The sequence below is a fragment of the Diospyros lotus genome, chromosome 3 (assembly GCF_014633365.1).
Source record: "Diospyros lotus cultivar Yz01 chromosome 3, ASM1463336v1, whole genome shotgun sequence".
Taxonomy (NCBI): Eukaryota; Viridiplantae; Streptophyta; class Magnoliopsida; order Ericales; family Ebenaceae; genus Diospyros; species Diospyros lotus.
Window position 1 is genome coordinate 1420034 of NC_068340.1, and position 14822 is coordinate 1434855.

General features: G+C 35.4%; 2 protein-coding genes across 2 annotated transcripts; both read right to left on the reverse strand.

Moving 5' to 3' along the window:
- Positions 1–2381: 2381 nt before the first annotated feature.
- On the reverse strand, positions 2382–5810 carry LOC127798454 (60S ribosomal protein L19-1-like). The gene is made up of 5 exons (XM_052332027.1): positions 5631–5810; positions 4519–4641; positions 3075–3388; positions 2713–2771; positions 2382–2626 (listed from the first exon to the last, which is right to left on the reverse strand). The coding sequence occupies exons 1-5, from the start codon at positions 5740–5742 to the stop codon at positions 2602–2604; spliced, it is 633 nt and encodes a 210-aa protein (XP_052187987.1). The 5' UTR covers positions 5743–5810; the 3' UTR covers positions 2382–2601.
- Positions 5811–8591: 2781 nt separating this feature from the next.
- LOC127796485 (ethylene-responsive transcription factor ERF071-like) lies at positions 8592–10000 on the reverse strand. The gene is made up of 2 exons (XM_052328642.1): positions 9658–10000; positions 8592–9570 (listed from the first exon to the last, which is right to left on the reverse strand). The coding sequence occupies exons 1-2, from the start codon at positions 9791–9793 to the stop codon at positions 8831–8833; spliced, it is 876 nt and encodes a 291-aa protein (XP_052184602.1). The 5' UTR covers positions 9794–10000; the 3' UTR covers positions 8592–8830.
- Positions 10001–14822: the final 4822 nt, after the last annotated feature.

A 14822-nucleotide genomic window follows, 5' to 3' on the forward strand; every position in this document is an offset into this window, starting at 1 on the left:
ATGACCCTTAGATTCTCCCTACATCTTCTATTCACCATTTAAAAAGATCTAATCGCAAGTCACGGGAGAATATGACTGGATGTATCATTCAGCATTTCAGGTTTTTAAAGATGCATTTTGCAAGTTTCTGTAATGGGAATCTGAACCCACCAAGTCCGGTAATTTATTTGTGGACCAGTGCAAGTGCTTTTGCATATAAACTGTGGCTTTTGGAACATAGTCACTTCACGGGTGTCCTATGACTTTTGGGTATATCAGGTGTAGCCTCCAATTAACAAAATCCTTTCAGGTTTAGATTGCTTCTTAGAAAATGCTTCATGGAATAAACTAACCATTCCTTGCCTACAATTCCGGTTAATTTACCAGCGGCTGACGCTAGAAGTATTAATTAGTAGTCTCCAATTCTAATACTAATATTGTACTAATTACAAATCTGATACTTTATTCAATACGATATTAACCAATATTCTTTAATACTATAACATCGTCCACATTAAAGCCTGAAGTGTTAGTTCTCTAGTGTTATTGTCGATCCATCCGTGCACTCTTTCAAACCTCAAAAAATTTCGATGTTTGTACACTCTTTTAAGAACCTTCTCTATCTTATCATATTACTGATGGACTGTACCTTGTCGTATATATGCAGTTAACTTCTTGGGCTCCATGGCATTTATGGTTTAGAACTAAAGCAATGCCGACGGGCCAGTGGATCTCTTTGCCTCTTATATATATATATATATATATATATATTCGTTATTTACGTGTTGAAAGAGACTATTAGTAGAATGGCCATCTGTTGGAATAAGACCCAAACCAGATCTTAAAACGAGTCATAACTGTTCACTTGAGAAGGATATATGTGGATTAGAGGCTTCTTGCATGCTGTTCAGCTAGAGAATTACTATAGTAAATATATATTTGTTTCCTTGTGTCAAGCATATAGAAATGAGAGTGATCATTTTCTACAAGTTATCAAGACCGATGGCTGCCAATGGCTACGAGCTAGTAGCCATGATCTATATAAAGAGAGTAACAGAGACAAAGGAAAAAGAGCCATAGCTCTTTGATATCGTTAAATTTGATTTTTAAATGAGTCAATATCTTAATACTTATTATCTTAAATCATGTAAGATAATAAAGTTATCGTTGTTTTAACCTATAACTCATTTGAACGACACATCTAATTTAATTTTAGGTAATGAATTTTTCTGTGTGCCATCACTCTAAAAGCGAGTAATTAACCTCATAAAAAAAAAAATACGAGACTCTCACAATCCAAAGTAACATCGATAGAAAACAAACGTGCACACACACACATCAACATACAAGCAGCCAGCACATATAAAGGAGATTGCTGGTCACAATCCCAAATCACCATCCTTTTGACACTTCCAAATGCCAGCTTAATGAAAGCTTGTTAGTCAAGCATTTCTGCATCTTGTTTAGCAGGTAGCTTCGGTGGTTCCGGCTGGCTGTTGTGACATTCCACCATATTTCTGGCAGCCACTTCAATTGACCGACCCCAGGAGAAACTTATCTCACAAATGTGTGGGTGGTGTTTGCGGTATCTATCACTTTCCTAAAATAATAATTCAATATTTGATTGCCCACTCCAACACGTTACATTCATATGCACATATAGCTTGATACTCATAATTTTTTCACATCCATGTTCTGTGCCAACATTAAACAGAGAACTAATATATTGAGGCGTACCCCCATCCCCATGTTTTGGACAGTAGGATAATTCTCTATGTATTTTATACCAGACTCTTACGGTGCAGCACATATTTTACACATTGTTATAATATATGAAGCAATCACATGCCCTTGCCAACACCAACGGGAATCATTGTCCTTAATATGAGGGCCATCCTCTTGAGTTTATCTTTTAATCAAACAAACATTGCAAGATACCATATATTACGAGTTTATCTTTAATCAAAATGGCGACACCTCCAATTAGCTAAACTCTAGTTTTTGTCACTTAACTTTGTAACTTAGTGTAAAATTCATTGATGATTTATGCTATTTCACCCACCAGTTTCCATACCAAAAAAAATATCATTCTTCACATCGAAAGGAGAGGAGGCTACCACCAGTAAAACCCATCGATTAGGCTGAGTAAGCATGACGCCAATACTAAGAATTCTCGGCTCCAATGGCCTGCCTTTTTAGGCGTATTTACACTTGACCCCAGTATTAACAACAAAATAAGAAGCAACAAGCTGCCAAGAGCCTGTTTTTCAATCATGACTACTCTTCAGAACACAACCATGGGTACGTGCGAACATTTTCCAGTCAGTTCACAAGTCTAGCTCGGATCGTACTATGTAAAAGTGCCTCGTAAAATTACCATATTCATACTTCACATGCAACAATAAAGAAACGAGCCAACCATTTAATAGAAACTTAAAACAAACAAAAAGTAATATCAAAGATGATGAAGCCGTTGTTCTTCCACATTTAAGGTGCATGGTTCCACGGAAAACCAAAAGAACCAAAAAAAAAAAAAACATCCACATTCTGCATCAAAATGACCTAAACTATTGTAGTAACTAGGACAGAAGATATGAACTAATGGATCCTCACATAAGATGCTCATTTCTTGGATTTCTTGGATCCCCTGTCAGCAAAAGCAAAACTGGTTCAAATTTCAATCCAAATAACCCGATCGTGCATTTTGGCAATAAAAAGCTTATAAGAACTTACGGAGCGGGTTGAGCTGGTGCAGATGCTGCTGGCGGTGGTGGTGCTTTCTCCCCTGGTCCCTGCGCAGATTCAGGAAAAGAAAACCATAAATATCCCCCAAATGATATAGCAACAGGATGAACTTTGAATGCCCAGGCAGAGCAAGGTGCCTTCAAAGATCAAACTGCACTGAAACTTCTGACAGCACATGTAATGAAAACAATCAAAATTTGACATCCCAGACCATCTAAGTTCAACCATACGATAATGAAAATGCAATAAATTGAGACCCAACATTGTTAAGAGGGAACTAGGCCCCCTTTAATTATGCTTGGCGGAAGGTGTTAGACAAATGAAACGATAATTCATGGGTAGAAACATACCTGGGCTAAACGTTCTTCTCTCCTGGCTATCTTTCTTTCTTGGCTAGCCTTATTCTTTGCCCTTTTAGCCTCAAATTGGTCAGACAACGTCTTCTCCCTAGCTTTCTCAGCCTTGGATTTGTGGATGCTCTCCATCAGCACTCTTTTGTTCTTGAAAACATTACCCTTCACCTTCATGTACATGTCATGATACATGTGCTTGTCAATCTTCTTTGATTCCCTGTACTTGCGGAGCAAGCGCCTAAGAACTCGCATCCTCCTCATCCATAGTATCTTGGTGGGCAACCTTGCCTCCCTTGTACCCTTACGTTTACCTGAAATCCATCAAGAAACTAACATAAATACCCAGTCAAGTTTTCTCTAACTCTTGGGCACAACTTGAAACAAAAGTCACTATCAATCATCATTAATCTTATAGCTCAGCTGCACCATAGCGAACAGAATCAGACTGTTAACAAAGATAACTACACCATAGCTATATTGTCCATTTTTGGTTTAATAAAACACTTTTGACTCATATATTCCCTCAAAAATGCATTTAACATCACCACTTAATGATTCTAGAGTTTCAGTTTATATATCCATCAGTATTTTCAGAAGCGCTAAGTGCACTTAAGCGCAGTAGGCTTATGAATCTTAAGTGCAAAGTGAAGCACACACTTAAGCAAAGTAAAAACACACATAAATGAGTATAAACTATTACAAAAGCAATCATTGAAAAAGAAAAAACAAAATAAGATGATATAACAATTTTCATTTATATTTTATAGCAGTTTATAAGTTCATACAATCATTAAAAAAAGCATAAGGAAAAAAAAAGCATCCCCAATCAATCAACCCCTAATTTATAGCAATCCCCAAACGATCAACTCCTAATTTACAATCAATCAACAATCTGTACTTTACAACAATCATGAATCAATCATCAATCCCTAATTGACAACAATCAAGAATATATCAGCAATACCTAATTTAGATCTAATTACATGTTTCCATCAATATTTTTTGTTTGGTACATACAGTCAATCTTTTTTTTTATGTTTGTTAAATTGTATATATGATTTTATCAGCTCTTAAACAACTTTCTTTAGATAAGGTTTCAATTCAAGAAGCCACTGTCATTGCAAAAATTTAAACAAACCCAGAAGCACATTTCTGAAGCGCGCTTTTTGAGCTTTGAAACTCAGTAAAAGTGCAATTTAAGTATGTTTTAATCGCACTCAGCTAAAGTTGCTGAGCTTCACACACAAAAAGCCCTAAGCATTTGCACTTTGCAATCAAAGCGTGCTTCAGTGCACTTTTTTAAACATTGATATACATCCAATCCAAACATAGCTAAATATTGTTTTAAGGATGTAAACAAACCGGATATCAATCTGAATATAGTTAGTTTAAAATATCTTCCACTTTGATTCAAACTTATTCTCAAAACAAAAGAAAATACCATATCCAGAATGCCGGCCCTTTCGCTTAGCCTCTTTCATTCTTCGCGCACGAGACCGTGAATGAATCTTGGTGGGTTTCCTGATGATAAAACCATCTTTGACCAACTTCCTTATGTTCTGCCCTGCAATCAACGAACCAGAAAAAAATGAACACAGCAAAATACAAATTAGCAAAGGCTTGCTAAAAAGTCCAATTGAGGCAACAATAACAGGCAACTACACAAGTATTACAATGTTTCAGGGTTCACATCGGTGCAAACACTGTGATCATGTCAACATGTGCAAATGTGAAAGCAGGGTCCATTTCTCCATAAAACTATATACAGCAGACAAAGCAAATGTCCACCAACAAAATGTGGTACAGATTTCAAAATAGTCATTATTGAGTTTGAAATGCATAATTGCTAACAAAAAATAGCATTCACTGTGAGTAAACTAAAACTTCCCGATTCAATTAGTTCCTTCTGCACCCTCTGGAAATATATCAATTATGACCACGGGTCTATTTCCCCATAAACCTATAAGCCAACGTCCACCAACAAATTGAGTAGTAAATTTCAAGATAATCATTATTGAGTTTGAAACGCAGAAACAGAAAATAGCATTTACTTCGAGTAATCTAAAACTTCCGGATTCAATTAGTTCCTTTCGTACCTATGGAAACCCATCAATTATGGCCAAAGAACGTTTTAAAGAATTTGTTAAAAATATTTGAAAATGAGCAGTTCATCTACAGTCAATTGGACAGCCCCAAAAACACAGTAAGTTTCCCGCTAGTATTTGAACAAGAAATTCTGTAGAAGTTATTACACATACAGAGCGTCTGTCCATACTTGCACCAGTACGTATAGTTATAAAATATGCAAAAACACACCAAATCACGCAGACAGATTCGCCGAGCGCGCATATCGGTCAAGGACTGGAAACAAAGTTCGAGATACAAAGAAATAAAAACGCAAAGAGAAACACTCTTAACCAGAAAATAAACAACCTTAACAAGTCTGTAGGCAAATTGAATTAAATCGACAGCAGAGCGAACCGATCCTCAAGAAATAAATCTGAACAGAAAAGATAACGCTAAAACCTCCAGGAGCGGGCGAGGGGAACTTACGGGAATTGGCCATGGAGATCTCGTTGACTTCATTAGGATCTAGCCACACCTTGCCTTTGCCGCACTTGAGGACGCTGGCGGCTAGCCGCTTCTGAAGTTTCAGCGACACCATCTTCACTCTCCTCCGTCGCTCACGCACGCACAGCTCTCTTCAGAGAGGAGACAAGAAGGGAAGCGAAGGCGAAGATGAGGTTTTATATCACGGCAGATACGATGGCCCTAGGGTTTTGATCTGATCTGGGGCACTTTTTGTTGGGCTTTTCTGGGTGGGCTTTGTAATGAGATGGACCTATCCAAGCCCATGGACTAGTGGGCTTCAGTTCTAGTTCAGGATTTTATACTCGCCGGCGAGTTGGGCAATCTGTACTGGATGTGTCTGATCCGAGATTCAGCTCCACCGCTTGGTTGGGCCGGCCCAGGTCCATATCCGTTTGATCCCTGTATAGAATGGAAAATAAATTAAATTTTTGCACATTGTTTTTAAATAATTTGAATTTATTCTACTTTTATCTTAATTATTAAAAATTATTACTGTAAATTATTACCATAACATAGAAACGTGCTCATTTCTAAGAGTGACAAATCACGTGGATAACCAATTTGCAATATTTGAATAGGTTAACTGATCTATTATACCCCTCAAAAATTAAAAAATGCAATGTTTGATCCCTCACATATAAAAACTTCAACATTCAATATTTTAATTATTAGAAATTATTAATATTTTAAATTCTTGCTTTAATTGACAATAAACAAAATTATTATTTATATCACGCAGAACATACACATAAAGAAAATAAAATATCATATCATAAAAAAATTAAATTATCCATAACTTAAAAAAAATATCTAAATTTCAAATATTTGAATTACTAATTTAAAAAACGCTATCTTCCTTTATTAATTAATTATATGAATAAAATTATTAAAAATATACATATATTTCACGTTAATTTATAAAAAATTATTTATTCTAAAAATAGCACGTTGAGCAGTACGTGTAGTACAGGCAACTGTAGATAGGGAGGTAGTAGAGCGTACGAGCGTTGTAGTACGAGGATCCGATGAAATCAACCCGACAGTACAGGTTTTGGAAGTCGGTGGGCGCCGACTTTTTAAAACAGCGGTGGGCCGGCGGCTGTTGGAATGTGCGACTGCGACACGTCCACTCCAACTTCTCACTTTGACCTGTGTGGATCCCACTCTTTTTATTTATTTATTATTATTCTTATTTTTATTCATCCCATACGCGCCTATTCTTATTTGAATATTTTATTGTAATATTTTTAATATAAAATATAATATATTAATATATAAATGTTACTATAAAATTATTATAATTGAGTGTCTAAATAATATTTTTTAAATAATAAAAATATTATTTAGAACCAATAATAACATTTTTAGTCACACTCATGTATTCATATTAATATGTTATAGACAAAAATTTATTAAATAATTAAAAAATCTAAAATTTTAAAATAATTTTACAGACTAAAAAAGTATAAAATTCTCCTCAACTAAGGGTTCTAAATAAAGCGTAAAAAAAATAATTTTGATATTCAAAAATCTCTAACAAAATTTTACAAAAAAAATAAACATTATTTATAAAAATCTTAATTTCAATGCATAATAAAATATCAAGTTAAATATCATTCATAAGAATCCTAATATTAGTAGATCTTGAAATATCAAGATAAAAATTATCTAAAATAATTTTAATTCTAATAAATCTCAAAAAAATGCATTCTACTCTATAAATAGAAAATTCCCTATTAATTTCAATAATGCATTTATGTTTTTAATATCTAATTTAACATCAGAGTATTTACATGTAGATTACACTTTTGAGTAATGTTACTTGTAGAGAAAGTTTTAGAGAAAGCTTTATCAAAATTTTTTTTATTTATTTTTTATTTAATTTTTATCTTTTATCTTTTTTAATCCCGCTCATTTCACTGCCAACTCTCTCTCTCTCCCCTTCTCTTTCACTCTCTCTCTCAATGTCTCTCAAACCCACCACCACCACCACCAGTGCGCGCTCTCTCTCTTTCCCTCTTTCACTGTTCTCTATATCTCTCTCTATAAAAATTATTTAAAATAATTTTTATATATAATTATAATATATTAATATATAAAAATTATTATTGACCGATTAAATAACAATTTTACTAATTCTTTGTCTTTGTATTCATAAGTGGGGGAGCCAAAAGTTTGGGTTAAAGAGTAAAGGTGAAGAAATAAAAAATTTTCACATAAACTAAGACGAAAGCTTAGTTGTCTTTCATAAGTTTTTATATTTTAGAATCAGTATATAATTATCTTGTTAATATGTGACCAAATTATCATTTATCTATTAAATATTGAGTTTTAAAATATTTAGCAATATAATCTATATATGATTAAGATAAGATTATATGAATTAAGATAAGGTGAGAGAGCAAGTCATCACTAATCTTCCCTACCTTCTCGATTCGCTTCTTCCCACGTTAGCCCATCATCATTTAACTTAAGTTGTCGTTAATTTATATTTAAGGTGATATTCAATTAAATTAAATGAAAATCTAATGAATTATCATTAATTAATTTTGAGTTGGACGGTGACAAGCTTCCAACAACTTCCTTGGGTGCAATCTTCGAACAACTTCCTCCACCAAACAGAACATATTTCAAAGGCAAATTGATTTTGTATTGAATGACATAAGGGCCCCTAATTATTATTAAAATGCTAAAAAACCCTAAAAGTTCTTAACAATTATTATTATTATTATGCATTCATTTCAGTAAATTTTCTGCGGCCATGCCGCCGCCGGCGACGACGGACGGCGGTTTTTGTGTTCAGCAGGAGAAAACCTGGACGGAAGATTTGACACCTGGGGAAAGAATGATATTTGGAGAGAGAAATGGTAATTAATTCCATTGCAGAGTTAGAAATGATACAACGAACAGTGAAGAACAAAGTAAAACTCGTAGATGGTAATCAATTCCATTGCAGAGTTAGAAATGATACAACGAACAGTGAAGAACAAAGCAAAACTTGTAGATGTGACGAGTTTATGGTGGGGGACAATGGAGGATGCCAATCTCCCAGAATCGTTAATCTTTCCAAATTTACAGACGGCCAAAAACAGGAATTGAAACGACAAAAGGAAAATTGAAATCAGAACAGAAGAACGAAAAAGGGGACGGGAATGCTGATTCTAGGAAATGGCAGGACGGAGAACATCGTCGAAGCTCCAGAGATCCAAAACGCCGCTGGCGAGGACGCTCTCCTGTGCGAGATTGGGCGGAGCAGCCGGCGACTGGCCGTCCAGGTACGGGATTTGGTAGAACTTCATGACCGACTCGTAGGCCAACAGCTCCTCCGAAAGCTTCTCCACTTCGTTCTCTGCCTCTCCTCCTTTGCTGCTTTTTCTCAGCTCTTGCTTCTCTTCCTCCTCCTTCACCTTCACATTCACATCGCCCTGGAATTGATTCATCTGATGATTTCCCTCGGTCGAAGAGCAATCGGTTCCCGAACCAGAAATTTCTTCACTGTAAAGAAACGGAACAGGGACTGTATTCAGAGGGCTTGGCGCACTATACAACCCATTTGAATTGTATGCCCCGAAATGGTTAAACGTCGGATAAGAAGGTGGGTTGGGATTAGGATTAGGATTGTGCATTGCAAAGGGCGGATGGCGGGGTTGAGAAGGAACGTAGCGATCGTCTTCGTTGGGAAAGTTAACCTTGGCTTTCTTGCCCCTGATCTTACGAGCTTCCCTGTCGTAGGCTCTGGCCGCCTCTTCGGCGGTGTTGAAGGTACCGAGCCAAACCCTCACCCCCTTTCTGGGATCTCGGATCTCCGCCGCCCATTTGCCCCACGGACGCTGCCTGATTCCCCTGTACAGGTTCTTGCGCGGCCTTTTCACAGCCTTTTCGACCCGCTCACCACCTGCTCGTACAAAATCCCCACTGAGAAACAAGTGGTAAAAACACACGCACCCTATAATAACGAGAAGTAAGTTAAAAGAGAAATTGCCTGCAGGGGATTGAGGCCTCTTGTGTGTGATGTTCTGATGCTCTTTGGGGACGACCGGAGGGCTGGGCCAGAGGTCGGCGGCGCACAGCCGGCGGCTACCGTTGCGAGGGAGGAGGTCGGACATAAATGTACCGCCACACATACTTGTTTCTTCTGGAAGGCTCTATCAGATTCTTCCTCTTCTGGTCGTGGTCGGTTGATTGGTATCAAAGTGAGTAGTAATGGGAAGGGATGGATGGATTGGTGTCTACGTGAATTGGAAGAGAAGGGCAGGAGGCAGAGGGGGGTTTTGTAGGACGAGGCTGATGCCCGCCAGTGCTGAGATTATTGGGGGACAGCAATGCGACTTGAACCTTCTCCGTATCTGCCCTTCTATTTTTTGACCCTCATCTCTCTCTGTCTCTGGGTCAACTTTTTCCGCACCCCCTCAAGTTTACTTCAATATCAGATTCCCTTGCCTTTTGATCTCGACATATACTTAAAGTCGGGTCAGAGGGTTACAATCAAATCGAATTAATTTAAATTTAGTTAGATGTAAACTTGGGTCTGTAGTCAATTTTTAGGCTTTAGTTTTAAAAGCGGACTCAAATTAGAGTTTAATTTATGTGTAGTCAATTTTTAGGCTTGAATTTTAAAAGCGGACTCAAATTAGAGTTTAATTTATGTGAGCTGAATTTGGATTTGGTTCAGATTCAATTCAGCTCGATTCGTTAAAAGATTGATTAGTCAAACTCGAGTTTATATTAAAAAATCTAAGATTATTCAAGATTTATTTGTAAATTCTTAATCAAACATGTTCGTAAAATTTAATGAGTAAAAATTTATTAAACTCAAATTTGATTCGTTTATAAATTAAGATTCAAAATTAACATCAAGCTGAATTTATTTAAATTAACGAATGAATTATTATTAAATCAAACACCTAGCCGTTTGCAACATTAGGGGTTGCCAGCCATTCTTAAAATTTATGAAATGAGTTAATGAGAAAGTTTGATAGTTTGAATGGTAAGACTCAAGTGGAGAAAGTGTAATTTTAAAAAAAAAAACAAGTGCTAGTTTACGTAATTATTGAAAACTCTGTCGTGCAATTGGAGATTAAATTTACAGTGTCCAGCCCGATCTTACTTGGCGTGCAAGCGTCCAAAATGTCGGACGCCGTTACCAATTCGAAGTCTCTTCCATAAGATTCATGGCCATCCTAAAAAAGTTACTTCTAGGCTCTATTATAATATATTTTATGTTACATTAATATAAAGGTATATAATAAAGTCTTTACACTTAATGAATAATATCAAATTTAAATTTAAGTGAACAAATAGCCTATTCGTCAACAGTAAAATTATTTTCTTATCTTCAATTTATAGTCAGTCTTTGATCTGGCACATCTCTTACCTTTCTTAAAAATTCACAGTATACTTAATCTTATTTCATCAATTTATAATAATTTAAACTCTTGCGATAAATTTTATGTAGTACCCAAAGGTGGAAGAGTAAAAGTTGATTTGTGCCACTTGGGCTCATTGCAACTAACAAACCCAAAACTTGTTAAATTTAGTCTTCTAGAAGTTACAATAGAAGAATTGTCAATTTAAAGTCACATCGTATTTAATTCACTTCTTACGTCAGATTGTCCCAATGCCTTTCTAAAGTGCCCCCCAAATATTTTGAATATTGGGCGACTAAAATTGAATATCTGTCATGTTAGAATTCAATGAATTTATATTTTAATACAATAATATTATTTAGCGTAAGGTCCCTTCTATAATTAAAAATATCAAAAATTATTATTTTAAGTCTATAATTGTGACATGCGTTACTAAATATTTTAAATGCTCCTAATAGCTCTTTCTACCTATATACTTTATTAATGGACATTTAAACATTTCATATCCTGAACTAAAAGTAATTTTATTCAAAATAAAAAGAATTATGATTTTTTTAAAATGATTTATATTTTATGTTGAATTTAGATTATGAAAAATTAAAATAATTTTTATATATTCGAGATATCAAAAATAAAAAAAATACTATTTAGACACTTGGTTACTTGTGCAATAATATACAATATATTTGCTCTCACAAACGTAGCACAGTTAGTTCTCAAGTAACAGATTACACCTAAGAATGTAGATTCGAGTCATGGCAACCGTAGTGTGGGAGTTTCACCTTCTTATGGGAGTAGTTCCTTGTGGGCATCATACATTGTGTCTCTTATCTGGTACACTGTCGTGTACCGTGATTAACCCCCTTCTATGTACATGGAGTAGTGTGTGGCAGCCTTTAAAGTGATGAATTTCAACTTTGCACCCAATAATGTATGATATATTTATATAAATGTGACACATTGTACAATGCAACAATACATGAGTATTGTCATAATGTCACTACTGAATGTTTAAACAGTATTTTCGAACATAAAATCATAGATAAATAATGTTATTAGTGAGATGGGACCTAACGCAACTTTTATAAATTTCCTGCAAGCTCAAGACTTTAATTGTCCAGCCTTAACTCTGCCGATAAGTTACTTGTAACGATCGGTTCTTTTCCAACGTGCCGTTATTCTTAGGATCTCTATTTTTTTTTTCCATCACAAATTCTTCAATGTAAAATTTCTATAAATACATTCAACATTCGATATGGATGCTAAGGAAGGATAGCTTAAACACTAGCAAAAAATAGAATCGAAATTTGAAATATATTACAATTCCATGCAAGCACAACTGCACACTACCGTTCTCAATAGTCAAAAAATTATAATATCCTATAAGTGAGATGACATACAACTATTATATTCGATAAGAAAAATGACATATAACATTGGGCTTCAAAACAAATTGTAAGTAAATTATGTTTCAACCACTCTTTTTCTTTTCTTACTACTTGGTTCAGTTAGAACATGGAATATTTTAAGGACAAAATTCACATTAGAATATAAATCTTTTAAGTGAAGGTTAAAATAAATTTTATAAATGAAATATGCAAAAACATGAATAAACTAACACCCTAGAGTAGTTTTGATAGTATTCTAGCTCCGACACGGAAACTAAGACAGTCATCTCGACAAACACCCATCACGGGATACCCTATGGTCATTTTAGCAAACACCATTGGGAAAATACAGATCAACCTACTAAGGTAATATCTCACCCCATCATGTCCAACATGAATGACACAAATACGATATACCAATAATATCATGTCTAACGAAAAATTACGTTTATCGAGGTAATATAAAATCATTATGCATATATATGACAAGATACACATATGTTAATTAACATAAATTTGGCAAAATCCTCACAATCTCATGCCTACTTAAGTAAATAATATTACTTTATCAAGCGAACCACTCACCTTGATTTACCTTTTCAAGTTTTTTCAGTATGCGTGTTCTAACATCGAAACTCATGTCATGATAAATCTCTTAGTCAAAATTTTTGGAATATTAATAAAATATTTTTTTTTTCAATTTTTCTCTATATTTTCCCACATTCACGTGCCCGCACCCACGCGCGTTGTACGTGCGCCTCACGTGCTCTGCTCCGGTCGTCTTCTTTGGTGAGCTTCTCGTCGTCGATGACTGGCCTTGGCTGGTTTCTTCAATTTTTCTCCTTTTCCTAGCTCAATTTTTTCTCCTGAAGACAATGGAACTGCCATTGACTTGAAATTCCGACCTAAACACCCTCAATCGCCCTATTAAAGCTTGGCTTCGATGAGTCTCAATTTTCCAACCAAGCCTCAAAACACCTCCAAAATTTTCAGAAATGATATTTAACACTTCTAGAACAAAAGTCCTCTATCAAATCCTCAAAATTTATCCAAAAAAACTCGGATTGCACGACTGAAATTTGATAAAAACCCTTATCCCTTTCTAGATTATCCCTTCTTTCTGATCGACGATTAAATGCCGATGGTCGACGACCACATGCAACTAACCGTTTTTGCAAGTTTCACATTGTAATTTTGTTGTTTGGTCATTTCTCTTTCATTCTTGTTTAGTATTCATGAACCTCTATTCAAACATATTAGTATTTACAAAACTCTAATCGAATATGTTTTTGAGTGTTAACGATCTGAGTTTTACTGACGTCAAATTCAACTTATTTATAAATCGAATTTTAAAATTAAACTCGATATTGACTCGTTTAATTTAACGAATGAATTCGAACGAACTTTTATCGAGTTGAAAATCAAATAATTCATGCCGTTTACGAACTACTTAACTCATTTGCGCCTCTATCAAAGTGTGGTATTAATATTTCAAACTAACTTAATAGAGTCACCTACATTAAACCATTGAATCACCTACATTAAACCATTGAATCATAAGATTTTCTCATGTAATGAGTCTAAATATTTTTTAAGTAGTCTTCGTATCATATCATTGACACTAAAATAAAATTAGTTGGTAGATAAATTAATTAATTTTGAATCAATCTAAAGAGGAAAGAGGAAAAAGGATAAAAAAAGAGGAGCACGTTGTAATATGAAAGTGGTGGGCAGACAGAGACACAGAATCCACCGCAATTGACTAACGGGTCGGGTCAAAGCGGGCGGATTTCAGTAGAAGAAGACGCGTCAGCTCGACGCAGCTACGCCAACATCACCAATCTCTTGTGCATGAATTTTGTATAAGGCCACTGCTTCTCAACGTGCTAACCATGCAGTACTTGCCAACTTCTTACAAGTTGAGAGATTTAATTTTGGGGTAAACTCCAACGACTAAATTAATAATATTTGATACCAAGCAAACGAGTAAAGAGCAAAATAACGTGTAAAAGAGTAGTAAATATTTACTCGGCCATCTAAATGTGATTTTTGTTGAGGATCTTATTTAGGACGTGACCTAAAGGTCTAGTTAAGGTATGATATCTATTATAATTGTAATTTAAAATTTGATTGAGATTAAGACTTCTAATTTGCTTGTGATTATTGATGAGGGGAACACCCTCGGTCCCATAATTACGCCGAGACGAATACCTAACAGCGGTCAAAAGATACACAGCAGATAGGCATTGCCACGTCAATCAGATAAGCACTCAATAGAGAAACCCCCGAGATCTCGGGAACAGGCTATCCCACCGAAGATCACGGAGGCAACAGTTATCCCGAACTCCTCGAAGGCGGAGGCTATCGCGAAACCCTTATCGGGAAAGTCCCGAAGAAGG

Excerpts from the sequence above, each read along its gene's own strand:
- LOC127798454 (XM_052332027.1), bottom strand. The coding sequence starts at position 5,742 with ATGGTGTCGCTGAAACTTCAGAAGCGGCTAGCCGCCAGCGTCCTCAAG. Across the intron at positions 4,642-5,630 it reads GATCTCCATGGCCAATTCCC|GGCAGAACATAAGGAAGTTG; the intron begins GTAAGTTCCCCT and ends CGTTGATTGCAG. Across the intron at positions 3,389-4,518 it reads GGGCCGGCATTCTGGATATG|GTAAACGTAAGGGTACAAGG; the intron begins GTATTTTCTTTT and ends GATGGATTTCAG.
- LOC127796485 (XM_052328642.1), bottom strand. The coding sequence starts at position 9,793 with ATGTGTGGCGGTACATTTATGTCCGACCTCCTCCCTCGCAACGGTAGC. Across the intron at positions 9,571-9,657 it reads ACACAAGAGGCCTCAATCCC|GAGCAGGTGGTGAGCGGGTC; the intron begins CTGCAGGCAATT and ends GGGATTTTGTAC.